The following is a 16,911-nucleotide window of genomic DNA, read 5'->3' as shown; positions in this document are numbered from 1 at the left end:
CGACGCTGCGGGTTGTGATATCACGTCCATGCTGTATCACAACCGGCCCTTAGTTGGCTGCACCAGACCAGTTGGTGAGACTATAGATGTCAGTGGCACCATAGGATACTAGAGCAATAACTATTGGTCAGGCGGACTTTGTCTCATAAAAATGTGTTAGATTTAAATTATGCAGACAAACAATGTGAAATATTGCATATTGTTGCCATATTACGTGGTCGGAACATAGCCAAACCCTCCCCTAACCCGGACTTTGCTGGGCCAATTGTGCGACGCCTCATGGGTCTCACGGTCACGGCCCGGCTGTGAAGGGGGTATGATCTTTAACCCTCTTTCTCACTCATCATTATTTTTGATTCCTTCAGGATTATCCGTACTCATGGTAGCATCCACATTCATTTGGATTAGAAATATTTTCTATTCTTATTTATAATAAAAGTGACTTAAATTACACTTGATTATTTACCATACATTTCTATTGGGCACAAAATAATCTGAAACAAAAATGAACTCACAAGCTAGATGTAGCCATTGCCTCCTAGGAATATGGGATCAAATGCTAAACTTTTGACTACTTTATTGATAAGCATCTATAGAATTCATTATTGCTCATCCTTATCGAGGGTGTCAGTCGTTTCAGACCCCACTCTATATAAACTATTTATTTTATTTTACGTTAAGTAAAATGTTTTGAAGGATTACCTGTTGCATTCAAAGATAGCCAACCTACAGTACTAGACTAAACTTCACTTGCATCATCCTTGTGGTATGCTTTCACTGATTGAACATAAAGGAAATAGTTCCTACATCAGGGATCATCAACTAGATTCAGCTGCGGGCTGATTTTTTTTCTTGAGCAGATGGTCAGGGGCCGGAACACAATTACAAATACTTTTGTAAATTGCCCGCAAGAAGCCCAAACAAATATAATACTTGACTAAAACATAATTTCAAACTTTGCTTACAATTGTATACGATCACATGTTATGCGCTGGAATACTTTGGAACAGATTTCCATAATTAAAATCACTTGGAGCTGATTTGGTGTTTTTTTATGTCCAACAATAAAAAATTAAATAAAACATTTTGCTCAGAAAACTTGGGGGACCAAATAAAATCACCTGTGGGTCAAATTCAGCCTGCGGGCCACCAGATGGGGAACCCTGTCCTACATGATGGAGTGATTGCTTTGTTATCCAACTGATCTTATGTCTTTCCTGTCATCCTGTGAACCCCGTTCATTGCTGCTCACAGATTTGTTAGCATTCTGTATTTTACCAGGTGTTTTTTTTTCAGTCATCTAACATGTCAAGCATTTGGTATTATGCTTTGGTGCTTCTGTGAATACTCTAAATGAATCCCAACCCCCTCGGAAACATGTCATATCTGTATATGAGCTAGCCTTAGTGCCTGTCTGTTTGTGTTATCATGCCTACTCCCTGTCACACCAAACTGTTTGTCTTGACGACAGCAATGGAGTTGGCAAGAACAGAAACAGACTTGCTCCCAGTCCAGTGTTTGAGCCATTATCAATAAAAACCTTCAGACATTCCACAGATATAAAAAATGAAAGCAGAGTCCAGAGTCTTGGGGTTTCTTTTCTTTTCAAATTATTTTATTGGGTTTCATTGATTGATGAATGTTGTTCCATAATGTATTGCCAGTGAGAGTGAGAGACAGCAGTGAGATATAGTATAGAACTACAGCAGTATAGAAAGCCTCAGTAGGAATCATCACATTTCTGTTGTTAGTATAAGATTTATCCAAGATTGTCCAACATTCAGATGCTCATTGTTAGTTAGCAAACCAGTGGCCTTCATTGACTGTGTGTGTGTGCATACATGTAAAATGTGTGTTTTGTGTGTGATTGTGCATACATATGTACGTGCGTGCGTGCGTAAATTGTGTGTGTGTGTGTGTGTGTGTGTGTGTGTGTGTGGTTCAGTTGACAGGCACTAGTGAATCAGGCGTGGATTCTATGCATGCAGAAGGCCATATTGTTAGTACATATCTGAAGTGAATGCTACAGTTGGAATACATTGTTTACATTGTGATGTCATAATAGCCCTGCGTTCTTACTTCTAACTGGACAGTGGGGTTGGAGTGACAGCTAGTGCAACGACTGGATGACTTCACTCTAGAATGAGATAAAGAAGAATGAGACAGTTGTGTAATAAATCATTCTTAATGAAGTATATCTGCACTGGAACCAAATTGAACTGTCTCAAAGAACACCCTATTTCCTAGATATTAGTGCACTACTTTTGAACAGAGCCACCAGTGAATGGAACTGGATAGGAAAACTTGGCACTCTTGCGTACTTCCAGGTTTCTATTATGACATCATACCGGTCCGATCCTTCTTGTTCTCATCCTGGACTTCACTGCCAGTTCATACATACCTTCACATTCAACCACCAACTACTACTCCTGATCCAAATACATTATCATCAGACCAAGCCTACCAATGCTAGCCTGGTCCCAGATCTGTTTGTGCTCTTGCCAGCACCATTGCTGTCATGCGTTAAGTCATAAGGAGTTGGCAAGAGAGCAGAAACATACTGGCGCCCAGGCTTTCTCAATGCAAACCCAATGAGGGAAAACTTCCAAAGACTACTGCTAAATATCCCAAAACATGCATTGTATTTTTGTACAGTTCCATTATAGCCCATACCGTCGTATGTGTAGTAGAGGAGCCCCTAGATTTAAGGTGATCCAACTGCTATTATGTCTGTTACCTTTAGTTCCCAGTTATCGTAAACCATAGAAACCAAGGGAAACGTTGAAGCCTTAGGACTGCAAACTACTGGGCAACGTCTCCTAGTTCATTGACTCGTACACTACTGTATATACGTTTCCTTACGTCTTCGAAAACTTTACATGATCTAATTTCCAAAAGAGGCAAATTATCCATACTGCATCCAAGAGGCACAATAATACCATTCAAAACCATAGTACAACATAGTATAGCATAGTACCACAAGAGTACACCATACCATGAGAGTACACCATAGTACCAAAAGATAATCATCTCACAGGCAATTCTGACTCACACAACTCTGTGCTCTTCAAATCAAATTCTCTTATGTCTACCATGCCTATAACAAGTCTATGACGGGATGGTGGGATTCTTCGCCCTAACAGTCTCAATCCACGTTTAAAAAAGTGAATATTTGTGAGGAATTTCTATGTAATTTTATTTTGGGGATTTTTATGTAGCTATGTGATGTTGTTATCATGTGGAAGACACTCCTAAACATTCAATTGGTCCAGAATCGAATGTCTTCACATGTTTTCTTTTTGGGTTGTGCCCAAAACTACCTCGCAAGCAGTAGTAAAAAGAAAGGGGGTGCCTTCCTCTACTATTTAGTGGCAGTTATAAAGTGAAACATTCAACCCAAAGCACAACACTAAGATCCAATATCTGAAAATCTGAAAATCCATCAATGCTACATCTTTGGTGGGTTTTTAAACATCTTTGCTACGAGCGAAAAGCACCGCGGTAGGCGCTGTCGCATCTGAGTTAAGAGAAAGATTACATTCGTTTAACATTCGTTGTTGTTTTTTTTGTGTGTAAGCACAGATCTCAGTCACTGGGGTGTTTTAGACATAGAAATAGAATGCATAGAATGGACACATGCCCTTAGACCACAGAATTCAATTGGTAGTTCCCATAGAAATATCATCTCTAGTTCCCACACCATTGTTGCATGTGTAGAACACTGAGAAAATTCTATCCATTCTAGCCAATGAATGTTCCGTTCCAGACTGGTCTCATAGACTAGACGTAACATAGTAAATGCAAATCCATACACTGAAATTAGTATGATGCTACATTTGGTATAACGCGAACATCTAGCAACCCAAAGGTTGTGTTCAAATCTCATCACGGACAACTTTAGCATTTTAAGCTAATTAGCAACTTCTTAGCATGTTAGCTAACCCTTCCCGTAACCCTAACCTTAACTCTTTAACCTAACTCCTATCCCTAACCTTAACCCCTATTTAGCCAGCTAGCTAACATTAGCAACAACAAATTGGAATTTGTAACATATTGTACGCCATGCAAATTCGTAACATATTGTACGAATTGCAATTTGTAACATATTGGACGCATCGCAATTCGTAACATATCATGAAATGGATGAAGGACATCCACAAATGAATACATACCATATGAAATGTAACGTAGCATATTAAATGGAGTGTCTTGGGTTTACATACAGAACAATCCCAAATGCTCGGAGAAAACGTTGTCCATTCTATTGATTCTAGATCTATGTGGTTAGTACTGGGGGACCCAGCATGAGCTAGCAGGTTATAAGGCATAGAGAAGCACCATAACTACTACAGCAGTGTCATAGGAGAGAGGTTAGCAATGCACACCTGAATCTGGGTGACAGGAGAGGAAAGTGTTAACTACAGTTCTCCAGTTACTCACTGCCCCTTAGTTAGGCCCAGTGCAGTCAAAAACGTGATTTTCCTTGTGTTTTATATATATTTCCACTGTAAGGTTAGAATAATACTGTGAAATTGTGAAAATGATGATAATGCCCTTTTAGTGTAAGAGCTGTTTGAAAAGGCCAGCTGAAATGTTGTCCTGTTTTGTTGGGATGGAGTTTTGGCCTGCCTGATGACATCAGCTTTCCCCTCCCCACTCAGACCACTCCCAGACATTCCTACCAAAATTCTTGCTTGAGAAATGGCTAATTTTGTTTCCTTTTGACTATTTTAATTGAAACCAATCACAATAAACAGGTTTCCATCCAAAAGTTTTATGCGCGTAAAGTACATCAAATAAAACATGTCTGATGGAAACATAAAATTTGCCGGTAAACTTTTCAAATGTCGACAAAACAAAATGCGCTAGACATGGTGGGATCTTTTTGTGTTTGTAAAAATAATTATGCAAGAAATGTTGGTGGAAATGCTTTAATGCGCAAATATTGATATAATAACCATCATATCGAAGTAAACATGGGAGTCACACGATGACATGTTGTGTGGTCGTCCCACTACGACTCGTCGGGAAAGCATGCAGTTCATTAGGCTACAGATGAAATAAATTAGGATGAACTTCACAGGGTGGTGAGCTTGATGCTCCTTTCCAATAAATATATAGGGTCTTATTCTGGTGACATGATCATCGATGCTTGGCTGCCGTTTGTCCATAATAATCTTATAATGTAGGCTATACCCGCAAAGTTATCTGCAAGCTATTGGCTAGCGCGCACATGCCAATACCAGAGTGGGCACGCGCTATATAATGCAATTTCTTTGGTGAAAACCATCAATAGAGTTGAAAATGCGATGGAAACCCATTTACAGTAACTTGGATTTCTTTATTCGGTACATGGGAATTTAACCGCAAAAAGGTATTTTCATGTGCACCACGTCATCACACACAGCCTTTTATCTGCAACAAGTCAATTTGGTGGAAACATCTCTGGTGGGAGAATGTGCATAATGTTTTCATGTGGACGTTAGCATATTTGCAAGAAAATCACCAATTGGATGGAAACCTAGCTAGTAAGGTACTCAATTGTTAACCAGAAATGATTTGATATTGAGATAATAAACTGCTGCATTGGACCTTTTAACCTTTGTGAAATATAATTTTTGGCCAGTTGTATTGTCCTGTGTTGTATTCCGCAATACTACGGTCCTTTATTATGTCATAGATTAGAATTAATTAGAAGGATTGAAAATGAATGGAAAAGAAAGGGAAAGGGGGATACCTAAGTCAGTTGTACAACTGAATGCCTTGAACTGAAATGTGTTTTTCGGGATATTCCGTCCGTATTTTTAACGGGTTAACAACAGTTCCTCCGACCTAAATCGTTACCTTACCCATTATAAGTAAGATGATACAAATGATCCTGGCGCAGTTGTTAGGGACAGTGAGTTACTACAGGTAGGGAGAGTGCTGGAACGTCACAGGAGTGGTTCTAGAGCTGCGTTTCCAAGGCAACAAGAGAGCCAAACAGAACAGGGTGCAGCATACAGTAGGACTACATCCCAAATCCCATCCTCTTCCCTATATAGTAGTGCACTACAAAGGGAATAGGGGGCCATTTTAGATTCATCCTAAAAAGGTTTTCATTTCTGGAATAAAAGTCACTTGGAAACAAATGTTCTTCTATATCTAAAATAAATGTTATAACTTGAGCTAAGAAGTTAAGACAAAACCCACTCTAGGAAACGTTAGTGTAGAAAGAGTGGGGGTGCAGAGACGCAATTATTTTCTAGCAAAAACACACTTAGGAACGAGTGTATAGATCATCGGGACACACCGTAATATCAAGGAATATGCTCATACAACAAGTAATAGTAAAAACACAGAGGTATACTCACACCGCAATTTACAAGCTTCACTTTCACTACTAGTCTCCTAACCCAGGATTGGGGCCAATTCCATTTCAATTAAGTCAATTCAAGGGAGTGATTTCAAATCCCAATTCATGAACTGAAATGTGCCATTGTTTTTCAATTAAGGATTTTTATAAATTCTTGTGCATTTTCTCAATTCTTGAAATGGAATTTGAAATCCCTTCCCGAATTGGCTGGTTTGAGATGGAATTGATCCCAATCATCCAAACAAGCAACTGACTGCAGCAAAGCAACACCTAGTATAAAGACTACCCAAAGAACCTAAGACTAATAACTAACTATGCTTTCATATAGCAAAGAGCTAAATCTGAAGGACTTCAGAAGTCTATACATAGCCATAAATGACTTTGTTACAAAAACAAACTTCCATTTTCTATATAGCCACTGGGCGCGTTACAGAATGACTACATTGCAGACGCCTTCCAGATCTCACAATGCTTGGATAAGACTTTAACACATCAGCTAACCACATTATGATATAGCAACCTGATGCCTGACTGCCAAGTCGATGATGTGGCACGCAACTATTGGTTGATGCCTTGGAATATCTGCAACGTCTGCATTGTAGTTGGCCTGGAACGCGACCATTATGTTACTTCAATATCAAGAGGTTTTAAAGCTCAACTAGGCTTCGATTTCACATTTACTTAACTTTCTCTAGCACTGGCATTATCTCAATAAGACAAAATAGATATACAACGTACAAAGAGTAGTATTAGTATCTTCATCACAAACACGTTTCCACACAAGTAGACTTAAAGGCTACGCTACAATATCCATACTAGCATACTACTTTGAATGCTAAGACCTCATACACAGGCTCGTTCCCTAAGGCTACATTTACACAGGCATCCCAATTCTGATCTTTTGCCACTAATTGGTATTTTGACTAATCAGATCAGATATTTTGTCAATAATTGGGCAAAATATCAGAATTGGACTGACAGTATAAACGCAGCTTAAGTAGTGTGCTAGTGTGGATATTGGAACAGAGCCTTTGTGTACCCTCCGATGTCCATACTGGAATACTACTTAGAATGCTAGGACCCAATACACTGGTTCATTCCCTACTGGTTCGTTCCCTAAGTAGTATGCTATTAAGGATATTGGAAAAGAGACTATTTTCTCTTCAGTGTCTTTAAAAAGCACAAATTATATGATGGACAATAAGCAGCAGCTCTGGGGTTAGTAGGTAACAAATAAGTTGTTCAAATTGCTTCATTTTTTCCCCATCCTCAAAATCAACACTATAAAAATGCTAGCATTACAATGAGTGACAAGGACGTGCCTAAAAAGCACAAACAGACTGGCATCAAGGCTATAAAAATGCAGCTTTTATACATGAACCTGTGTAAGTAACCACTGCAAAACGCTTTGTGTCTGTAGGACAAGACGAGTATATACAATGAAGGTAGAAATGGTACAAAATCACACGAGGGATATACGTACAACCAATTGAATTCAACCAATTCAACTAATATTGAAGGCAATCCAATAGATAGAAAGTGCAGGTCGGATATCAATCGACGTTTGATTTCTAGCGTCAACAGTTAAACAGTTCAAATCACTTCTTTTTAATATGCTTAAGCAAACAAATCCACACCAATCATAGGGCTTGTGTCGATTAGATAAGCTTTTTGATTGGATAAACAGAGTTACGGGACAAGTATGTGGGCTATACTATGTCCTATACTATCTCTTCAGGAAATACCAAGATGGAAGCCTGGTCCGAGATCTGTATGTGTTTTAGTTTAGCAAGTCCTCTGACTATCATTGTCAAACTCAAACTGATCCGGGATCAGGTTAACATCTCCTACATAATCATATAGTAAACAGGCATATTAGTGGTATTCAAAACAGTTCAAATAAATTAAAATTATATTTACACATAGTTTGGCAGGGGTAGGTCTACAGAGGTCGGCAAACTGCCCTCCATGTTGGCACCAAGTTATGTCACAATGACATTCTGACCTTAAAATGTCATGCAAGTTGGCAGCGTCAACATGGAACGCTACATGACAAACAGACTTTGCCGATCTCTGTATAGCCAGGTATAAGGGGGGGGGGGGGGGGGGGGGCACTATCATTCAAAAGTGGTGTGTGTGTGTTGGTGTGTGTCAGGTGGAGAGAGATATTTCATACGGTGGGAGCATGTAAGTGTGTGTTGTCATGCCCTCTTTGTTTGTGCGTGTGTGTAGGTCGGGGGGACGAGGCAGAACGGGGGGATGTTAGACAGCGTTCTCCTCACTAGGGGGCTCAGCATTGGGGGGCTCCAGAAGAGTCTGTTGAACTGTTGGTGAAAGAGAGGAGAGATGAAACTGATGGTTATAATCCTGATCCCAAACGGCAACTTTTTTATATATATATATGCACCACCGTTCAAAAGTTTGGGGTCACTTAGAAATGTACTTGTTTATGAAAGAAAAGCACATTTTTTTTGTCCGTTAAAATAACATCAAATTGATCAGAAATACAGTGTAGACATTGTTAATGTCGTAAATAACTATTGTAGCTGGAAACGGCAGATTTTATATGGAATATCTACATAGGTGTACAGAGGCCCATTATCAGCAACCATCACTCCTGACTTCCAATGGCACGTTGTGTTAGCTAATCCAAGTTTATCATTTTAAAAGGCTAATTGATCATTAGAAAACCCTTTTGCAATTATGTTAGCACAGGTCTACAGACAGATCTGCAGGTCTACAGACAGGTCTACACACAGAAAACTGTTGTGCTAATTAAAGAAGCAATAAAACTGGCCTTGTTTAGACTAGTTGAGTATCTGGAGCAGCAGCATTTGTGGGTTTGATTACAGGTTCAAAATGGCCAGAAACAAAGAACTTTCTTCTGAAACTCGTCCATCTATTCTTGTTCTGAGAAATGAAGGAATGCAAGAAAATGCCAAGAAACTGAAGATCTCGTACAACGCTGTGTACTACTCCCTTCACAGAACTGCGCAAACTGGCTAACCAGAATAGAAAGAGGAGTGGCCCCGGTGCACAACTGAGCAAGAGGACAAGTACATTAGAGTGTCTAGTTTGAGAAACAGACGCCTCACAAGTCCTCAACTGGCAGCTTCATTAAATAGTACCCGAAAAACACCAGTCTCAACGTCAACAGTGAAGAGGCGACTCCGGGATGCTCCGGGATTCTAGGCAGAGTTCCTCTGTTCAGTATCTTTTGCCCATCTTAATCTTTTCTTTTTATTGGCCAGTCTGAGATATGGCTTTTTCTTTGCAACTCTGCCTAGAAGGCCAGCATCCCGGAGTCGCCTCTTCACTGTTGACAAGCGCTCGCTTAACCCAGAAGTCAGCTTGCACCAAAGTGTCGGAGGAAATACTGTTGAACTTGCAGGCACCGGGCACGCCACAAGGAGTGGCTAGAGCACGATGAGCCAAGTAAAGCCCCCCTGGCCAAACCCTCCCCTATCCCGGACATCGCCCCATGAGACTCCCAGTCGCGGGGATCGAACCCCAGGCTGTAGTGATGCCGCAACACTACGATGCAGTGCCTTAGACCGCTGCGCCAGACGGTAGGGCCCACAAACTGAAACTTCTAAAGCTTAATAATGCCTTCATAAACCTTTTACAACCAGAACTAGCCCTATGACCATTTTCAATTGGAGGTCATTTTATCTACTCTAATCTACTTCATTTGAAGTAAAGTAAAATAGGCTGCATATTGTCCAAGCACAAAGATCGCTTCTTCTCATGGATTCCATAATAAGAAAGGTGTTGGTCATATATGGTATAAGTTCCCGGGGTAAGGAAAACCTTTCTCTCACTTTTCTTTTGTCTCCTTCCCAGAGTATTGAGTTACCAAAACAAACATGAGATCCTCCCCCTCCATCTCCCTCCCACTTCCTCCCTCTCCTTCCCTCTCCATCTCCCTGACAGACCCTTTTAACTGGAGAGAATACAGTTTCATATTTCACTCTCGTGTCGACCAACAACACCACAAAACTATCAATACTCACCAGCGAGTGAGCAACGCGTCATTGGGTGAGTCAGTGAAACCGGACAGCATTTTTAGGATTATAATTTCATCCTCATATTGTAGCCTATATGTGTCTCCCCACACGTAGGCCTATGCTGTTGACGGACCTAAAGTCGTTTTAATTGATCTCAGATTCTCAGTTTGTCAGCGTCAAAGTAGCCTGTCATTTCGATCATTTGTGCGGTATTAAAAAAAGATTCTGCCCAAGTCTCCAGTCATGTAAGATTATTTAGAATTGCATGAAATGCGTTTATAAAAGGACACATTTTTCCCAGACCCTACTACTACAATGTTCCCCATGTGTGCAACTTCTGTAAGTGCCTCTACTCTACTGTTTTGTGTCACTACGCAAATGTGATGATATGCTTTATTATCAAGGTGATTTTTTTTCTTTTTTCAGTACCTCAGAGCTCCCCAGGTCACCCCCCTCTCGCACTCGCTTTTGGTTCCGGCACCTCCTGATTTACAAATTAAGCACTGCCCGTTCCACTTGCATTAGAAGTTAAGAACGAGAAAGTGGTATATAGAAATAATGGCGCTGAAATTGAAAATCATTCCACTAAATAATGAGGATTTCTATCAGCCTAATCAAGGTGTCGATTACATCTCACATTCCAGAGTTCCAACTTGTAAACAAGGACGCATGGGATTTCTCGTAATGCGACTCCGTGCAGCCAATGGCAATGTACGCTTTAGGTATAATGTCAGAGGAGCCGCTTGTGGATTTGTCAGCTCTAACGCAGTTCCGCCTCTGACACTGCAAAAACAACCGCTATGCAAATGTGGGCTAAAGCGGATCTGATTGAATAGAGCTCTAGCTCTCTATGGGTGGTTACCTTGTGGTTCTGTGGCCACCACAGCGTCCGGGTTATCGGTCTTCACCAGGTCTGCATTCAGGCTCTCTGTGATGGGAGGAGACAACAGTCTGAGATCATCTCACATCTAGATTATTATAATTAATTAATTATTAAATATTCATGTATTATTATCTCTAGATTAAAGAGGACAGTTGTCCCAGCTGGTCACTTACGTTGTATGCTGAAGCAGAACTTCTTCTTCTGGTAGGAGATGTAGCTTGTAACCGCGCCAACCAGCGCCACGCCAACGGCACTGACGATCCCTGCGATGGTTCCGGTCTCCGCCATGGTGTCTGGAACGAAGGAAGAACACACGAGAGGTATAATTCATAATCAACCATCAATATCAGACACAGACCATGTAAATCTTTTTTTTTCATAGAAATACTGTTGTTGTTGTTGTCAGCCAATATTGTTGTTGTTGTCATCATACCATAGTTGTTGTCATCAGCAGTGGATGGGCCACCATTACGTCCGCCTACATGGACAAATTTGAAAGATGTACTGCGAGGTAGTCTATCACGTTATTTATTCACGTGCAACCAATGTCAATAAATAGACAGTATTTACACCTTGTGTCCTGACAAGAGAATCTTAACAACCCAGATGTAAATATATTTATTTGTCATATTAAAACAAGTGTACCGTCAATAATTCATCATAAGAAATACAAGCAAAGGTCTGAACACAGAAGTCTGTCCTTAAGCTCTTTTTTTTGTTTGTTTATCTCGTCGTTTCCCAAATCTGAGATCATTACCTTTCCCTTTGTCGGGTTTATAGGTGTTGTCTTTTCCAACGTCAAACAGATCGTCGTCCGAGAAGGATCCACCTAAAATGCGGGATATAGGACTACATTAACTGGCAACCCTAACCTGACACACCAGGCTCCAAGCCAGGGACGGTCCCCCATACAAACAACGCCAATGTCTCCAAAGGAAGGTCACCAGAGAGAGGACAAAGTTCAGCAGACGAGGGGTCAATCACAGTATGTAGAGGATAAGTGCTGGTTGCCAGATTTCACCCGGGGAGGAAAAAGAGGAAATTAGCCTTTGACAAGACCCAGACAGAGTGAAACTACAGCTACCATCCCCATGCAAGTTGCCAGATGTTATGACCACATTGTCAGGAAATCGGAAGTGGTGCCTTTTTGAGGATGTGGGTTTTGGATATAGACCATCAGTCCTGCTTTGTGCGCAGTACACCCACAGTACAAACATGCCAAGAGGAAGTTTTTAGTAGAGTATGTGTAAATACATCCAAACGCAGTACCCATCCAAACGCAGTACACACGCTCAGTGTGTGACCAGTCGATAACTCCCCAGTAGGCCTTGTTAATGGTGTGAGAGAGAGATCGGGGGGATAGAGAGATGGATAAATGGAGATAGAGAGGCAGAAAGTAAGAGACAGAGAGAGATAAAGAGAGAGAGAGACAGGCATAAAAGATAGAGAGAGTGACATAAAGACAGGACAGATATATTGGATATTAAAGAGAGGAATGAGGTTAAATTGAACGAGGTATTATCCAAGAAGGTTTATCCAAGAAGCTAGTACCCAGCCCAGTAGACAGAGGCAGGACAGGCACAGTAGGGTTTAGTTCGGTCAGGTAGACCATGTTGGTTAGGGTAGGCACGGTATAGGGTAGGTCAGGCAGGGTTCTTACCCCCATTCCCCCCTCTGTTGTTGGAAGCTCCGGCACCCTTGCCCCCGCCTCCGATACCTTTATCTGACGAGCACATGACACCACATCAACCTTCTGTATACTAATACTATAATAATACTACTGCTCTACTATATTACTACTATACTGTACTATTACTACTTTACAGTACTAGGCGGTACTAAACTAATACTACCACTAATACTACTATTTCCGGTGTCTAGAACATTACTGCGATTGTACAGCTATACTATGACTATACTACTTGCTACTACACTACAACATTAAAGGCAATGTTTTCTCTTTTACAGAGAACTCACTCATGGTAAACGCTGCATATGCTCAATCGGAAGTTACCTGTAAATGTCAATTGCACCATAACGCGGATCTTCCAAGCTCCGGATTGAATCTAGGCCTAGTAAATACCATACTACTTCGCTGCACCTGCGATAACATCTGCAAATCTGCGTACGCGAACAATAAACTTGGATTTGACAGGGACGGCGTTATGGGCTGGTTTTAGGGGATCTGGCCGGCCTTACCGTACCTCCTTGCCGTCCAAATAAAATATAGAATATTGATCATTTATTTGACCGAGACGCGCGCCAACAGAAAGATGGCGTGCGTCCAAAATAATTCTAGCATCCGAACAGTGCACTCGCCAACTTTCCTTCAATTTGCAAGTGTCTGAAACAGCGCCCCTCTGTCTTACTATATGTAGGCAAACAAACAAGTTTAATGGGTTCGCACTCAAAAATATGTCGCATAAAGCTTACTTCAATATTCCATATTTTTTAAAATGTTTACTGTATCAAGGGATAGCGTACACAGATGTTTCGGCTTTACAGCCTTCTTCAGTGTGTGGGTCCACTTTTCTTTAATTCAAAACAGCATTTGTTCTAATGAAACTACAAAGTATACCAGTCATTATTGAAGGAGACTGGTTAGTCACTCTTAATATATACCAATATTCCAAATGATGGCGGTATGGAGGCCCTCAAATTCTTCCTCTCCAACCGCTTAAGCGAGGTGCCAACAAATTATATTGTAACGACCCTAGGTTTATAAGCGTGGAAATCGACTCTGCCGCTTGAGCATGCTTTTGCGGCACAGTCGATAGAGCGCTGGACTTCGGGCTAGAAGGTCGAGGGTTCGAAACCTGCTCCCTGCCGTTTCATTACAATATCATTGAGCTTGCATAACTAATTTAATAAAAAGAAAAAACATTATTTGATAAATATTACTATCTACAGACTTTTGGAACAGCAATGGGAACTCCATTAACTATGCAAATCCCTTTATGGGGAAATTCTAATTGGATTTTATTTATGAAAACAATCCTTACAAAGATCATGTTAAATGTTGGACCAGCTATATAGACGATTGATTTATGATCTGGTCGGGTTACGAAATTAAATTTAATTAATTTCTTAACTACATTAACTCTAGAGTACAATCAATTTCATTCACTATGGAAAATAACATTAACTCTATACATTTCTTAGATGTACTTGATGCAAAGGGACAATATCTAAGCACTACAGTTTACAGAAAATACTATATTGCCAGTTATCACCCTCTCCCCCTAAAAATAGGTTTTACCAGTAAGCCAACTTCATAGGCTGCGTCGCATCTGTGACACAAACGAAGAATATGATAGACAATCAAACTATCTTCTTGAGCGTTTCCGCTTGTGAGGATACCCGGCTTGATTAAGCTCCTAAACAAGTTAAAAGCTTGAACAGAAGCCAGATACTTAATAAATCCCCACAAAAAAAGAAGAAACTGTTTCCTGTAAACTATATAGTTACTGTCAATGATAGCCGTAATGGCATCAAGTCTATTGTCAATAAACACAGGTACATTATCATCAGCCTCCTCTTTAAATTCTGCTTTTTAGAATCTATCTTTATTCACCTATAAACGATCAAGAAATCTATCAAACGTATTTGTTAAAGCAGATGTGGTCAGAGGCATTCATAAAAGGATGCTTCCCCCCTGTAGATCTTCCCATGTACCTCTTGTAGTGTAACAGTACTCTTCTTGCGTTGTGTGCAATCAATCATCGACACGAACTCCCAACTTGTAGCACCAGTCATGGAGCTTTATTCTGATAGGAACAGCACAAAATTGCAGGTCATGCAATGCACGGCTCACCATCCAACTCTGCACTCACGCACGCTGGTTTGGTGCTTGTTCACTGGGGCAATGTAGTTACCAAAAATAATACAATTACAATATAATATCTTTAACAATGTACCTGATAGGAACAGCACAAAATTGCACGTCATGCAATGCACGGCTCACCATCCAACTCTGCACTCACGCACTGTACAAAATATACGACCCCACCAGACACAGTAAGTTGCTAGCTAGCATTAGCTGGAATTCTCTACAACAAAACGCACAACAAATATTCACCAAAAAACGCTGCATCTTATGTGTGACGTCCGATTAACATTTACAAACAAATTGATATAAATTGTACATTTACATCATCACTTGGGAGTATAAAAATCACTTTTGACGTGCAGTGCTTTGCAACCAACACCCTACCGCTGGTTTGGTGCTTGTTCACTGGGACGATTCTAACTGAAATATCCTCCATCAAATTCTTGCAATTAGAATTATATTGGAAAAAAACATCCCGTGCCTTGAAATTACGTCTTGGAGAACATACATCCGCTATTAGACGTCAGGATATCACCTCGCCAGTTGCGAAACACTTTACAAAACAAAATATATTTTTTAATGTATACATTCAAATTCTGTATCTCCACACGGTTTAAACGATGAATTCGATTTCACCTCCTTCCTATAAGCCACATTTAGACTGTTATACAAGATTTTGCATATCGTTTATGAGTTGGCCCGACATATTTATGAACGGCTTTGCCTGATGTCCTTTGTGGTAGGCTATCTGATGAATTGATGTGATGTATTTAGGTGAGTGGACACCTGGGGGCGATTGATTTATGAGTTGCCCGTGCCCGCTCCCATGTCCTATAATTCTGTACCTCTTTGTGTCTCATTTGTATACAGGTAGACCAGAAAAGCGATATCCCTGATTGGCAGATGAATGCAACCTCTGATTAGATGCACCTGCTGCACAGCTGTTGATCTTTGCAAATGCTGTTTTGAATGAAAGATATTTGTACCTACACACTGAAGAAGGCTGTAAAGCCAAAACATCTGTGTACGCTATCCCTGATTTTATTTTTTTACCTTTATTTTACCAGGTAAGTTGACTGAGAACACAATCTCATTTACAGCAAAGACCTGGGGAATAGTTTCAGGGGAGAGGAGGGGGATGAATGAGCCAATTGTAAAACAGGGGATGATTAGGTGGACATGATGGTATGAGGGCCAGATAGGGAATTTAGCCAGGACACCAGGGTTAACACCCCTACTCTTACAATAAGTGCAATGGGATCTTTAATGACCTCAGAGAGTCAGGACACCCATTTAACATCCCACCCGAAAGACAGCACCCTACACAGGGCAGTGTCCCCAATCACTGCCCTGGGGCATTGGGATATTTTTTAGAGCAGAGGTAAGAGTGCCTCCTACTGGCCCTCCAACACCACTTCCAGCAGCATCTAGTCTCCCATCCAGGGACTGACCAGGACCAACCCTGCTTAGCTTCAGAAGCAAGCCAGCAGTGGGATGCAGGGTGGTATGCTGCTGGCAAATGCAGTAAAATATATTTAAAAAAATACAAAATACAAAAAAAATTGTGGAGTGCGAACCCATTACACCTCTTTGTTTGTCTGAATTCGCGGGTTTACGCACCAGCCAAGCTTCTAGGAGAACGCGCCGGTTCTCTTTTGATTAGTTACTATATGTAGCCCATGTATCTGATGCTGTCTGGCCAGAAAGAGTATGACAGGTCAGACGGCATCAGATAAATGGGCTTTTCGCTACACCCGCAATAACATCTGCTAAACACGTGTATGTGACCACATTTGATTTGATGAACATATAGTGAGACCGAGGGGCGCTGTTTCGC

General features: G+C 40.8%; 1 protein-coding gene across 7 annotated transcripts in view; it reads right to left on the bottom strand.

Moving 5' to 3' along the window:
• Positions 1-1,593: 1,593 nt before the first annotated feature.
• Positions 1,594-16,911, bottom strand: part of LOC106608929 (CD99 molecule-like 2) — a 29,027-nt gene continuing 13,709 nt past the window's right edge. For 3 of the 7 annotated variants that reach the window (XM_014207160.3, XM_014207166.3, XM_014207165.3), the window contains 6 exons: positions 12,906-12,968; positions 12,003-12,074; positions 11,679-11,723; positions 11,419-11,538; positions 11,225-11,290; positions 1,594-8,679 (listed from right to left, as the gene is read on the bottom strand). In XM_014207160.3, coding sequence (XP_014062635.1) covers positions 8,618-8,679; positions 11,225-11,290; positions 11,419-11,538; positions 11,679-11,723; positions 12,003-12,074; positions 12,906-12,968 — 428 coding nt within the window. In that variant the 3' untranslated portion in view covers positions 1,594-8,617. The remainder of the gene's footprint in view (positions 8,680-11,224; positions 11,291-11,418; positions 11,539-11,678; positions 11,724-12,002; positions 12,075-12,905; positions 12,969-16,911) is intronic. The other 4 variants (XM_014207163.3, XM_014207169.3, XM_014207168.3 and 1 more) reach the window with 2 other exon arrangements.

This window comes from Salmo salar, chromosome 07 (genome assembly GCF_965601325.2).
Source record: "Salmo salar chromosome 07, fSalSal1, whole genome shotgun sequence".
Lineage (NCBI taxonomy): Eukaryota > Metazoa > Chordata > Actinopteri > Salmoniformes > Salmonidae > Salmo > Salmo salar.
This window is presented reverse-complemented; position numbering and strand designations above follow the sequence as displayed.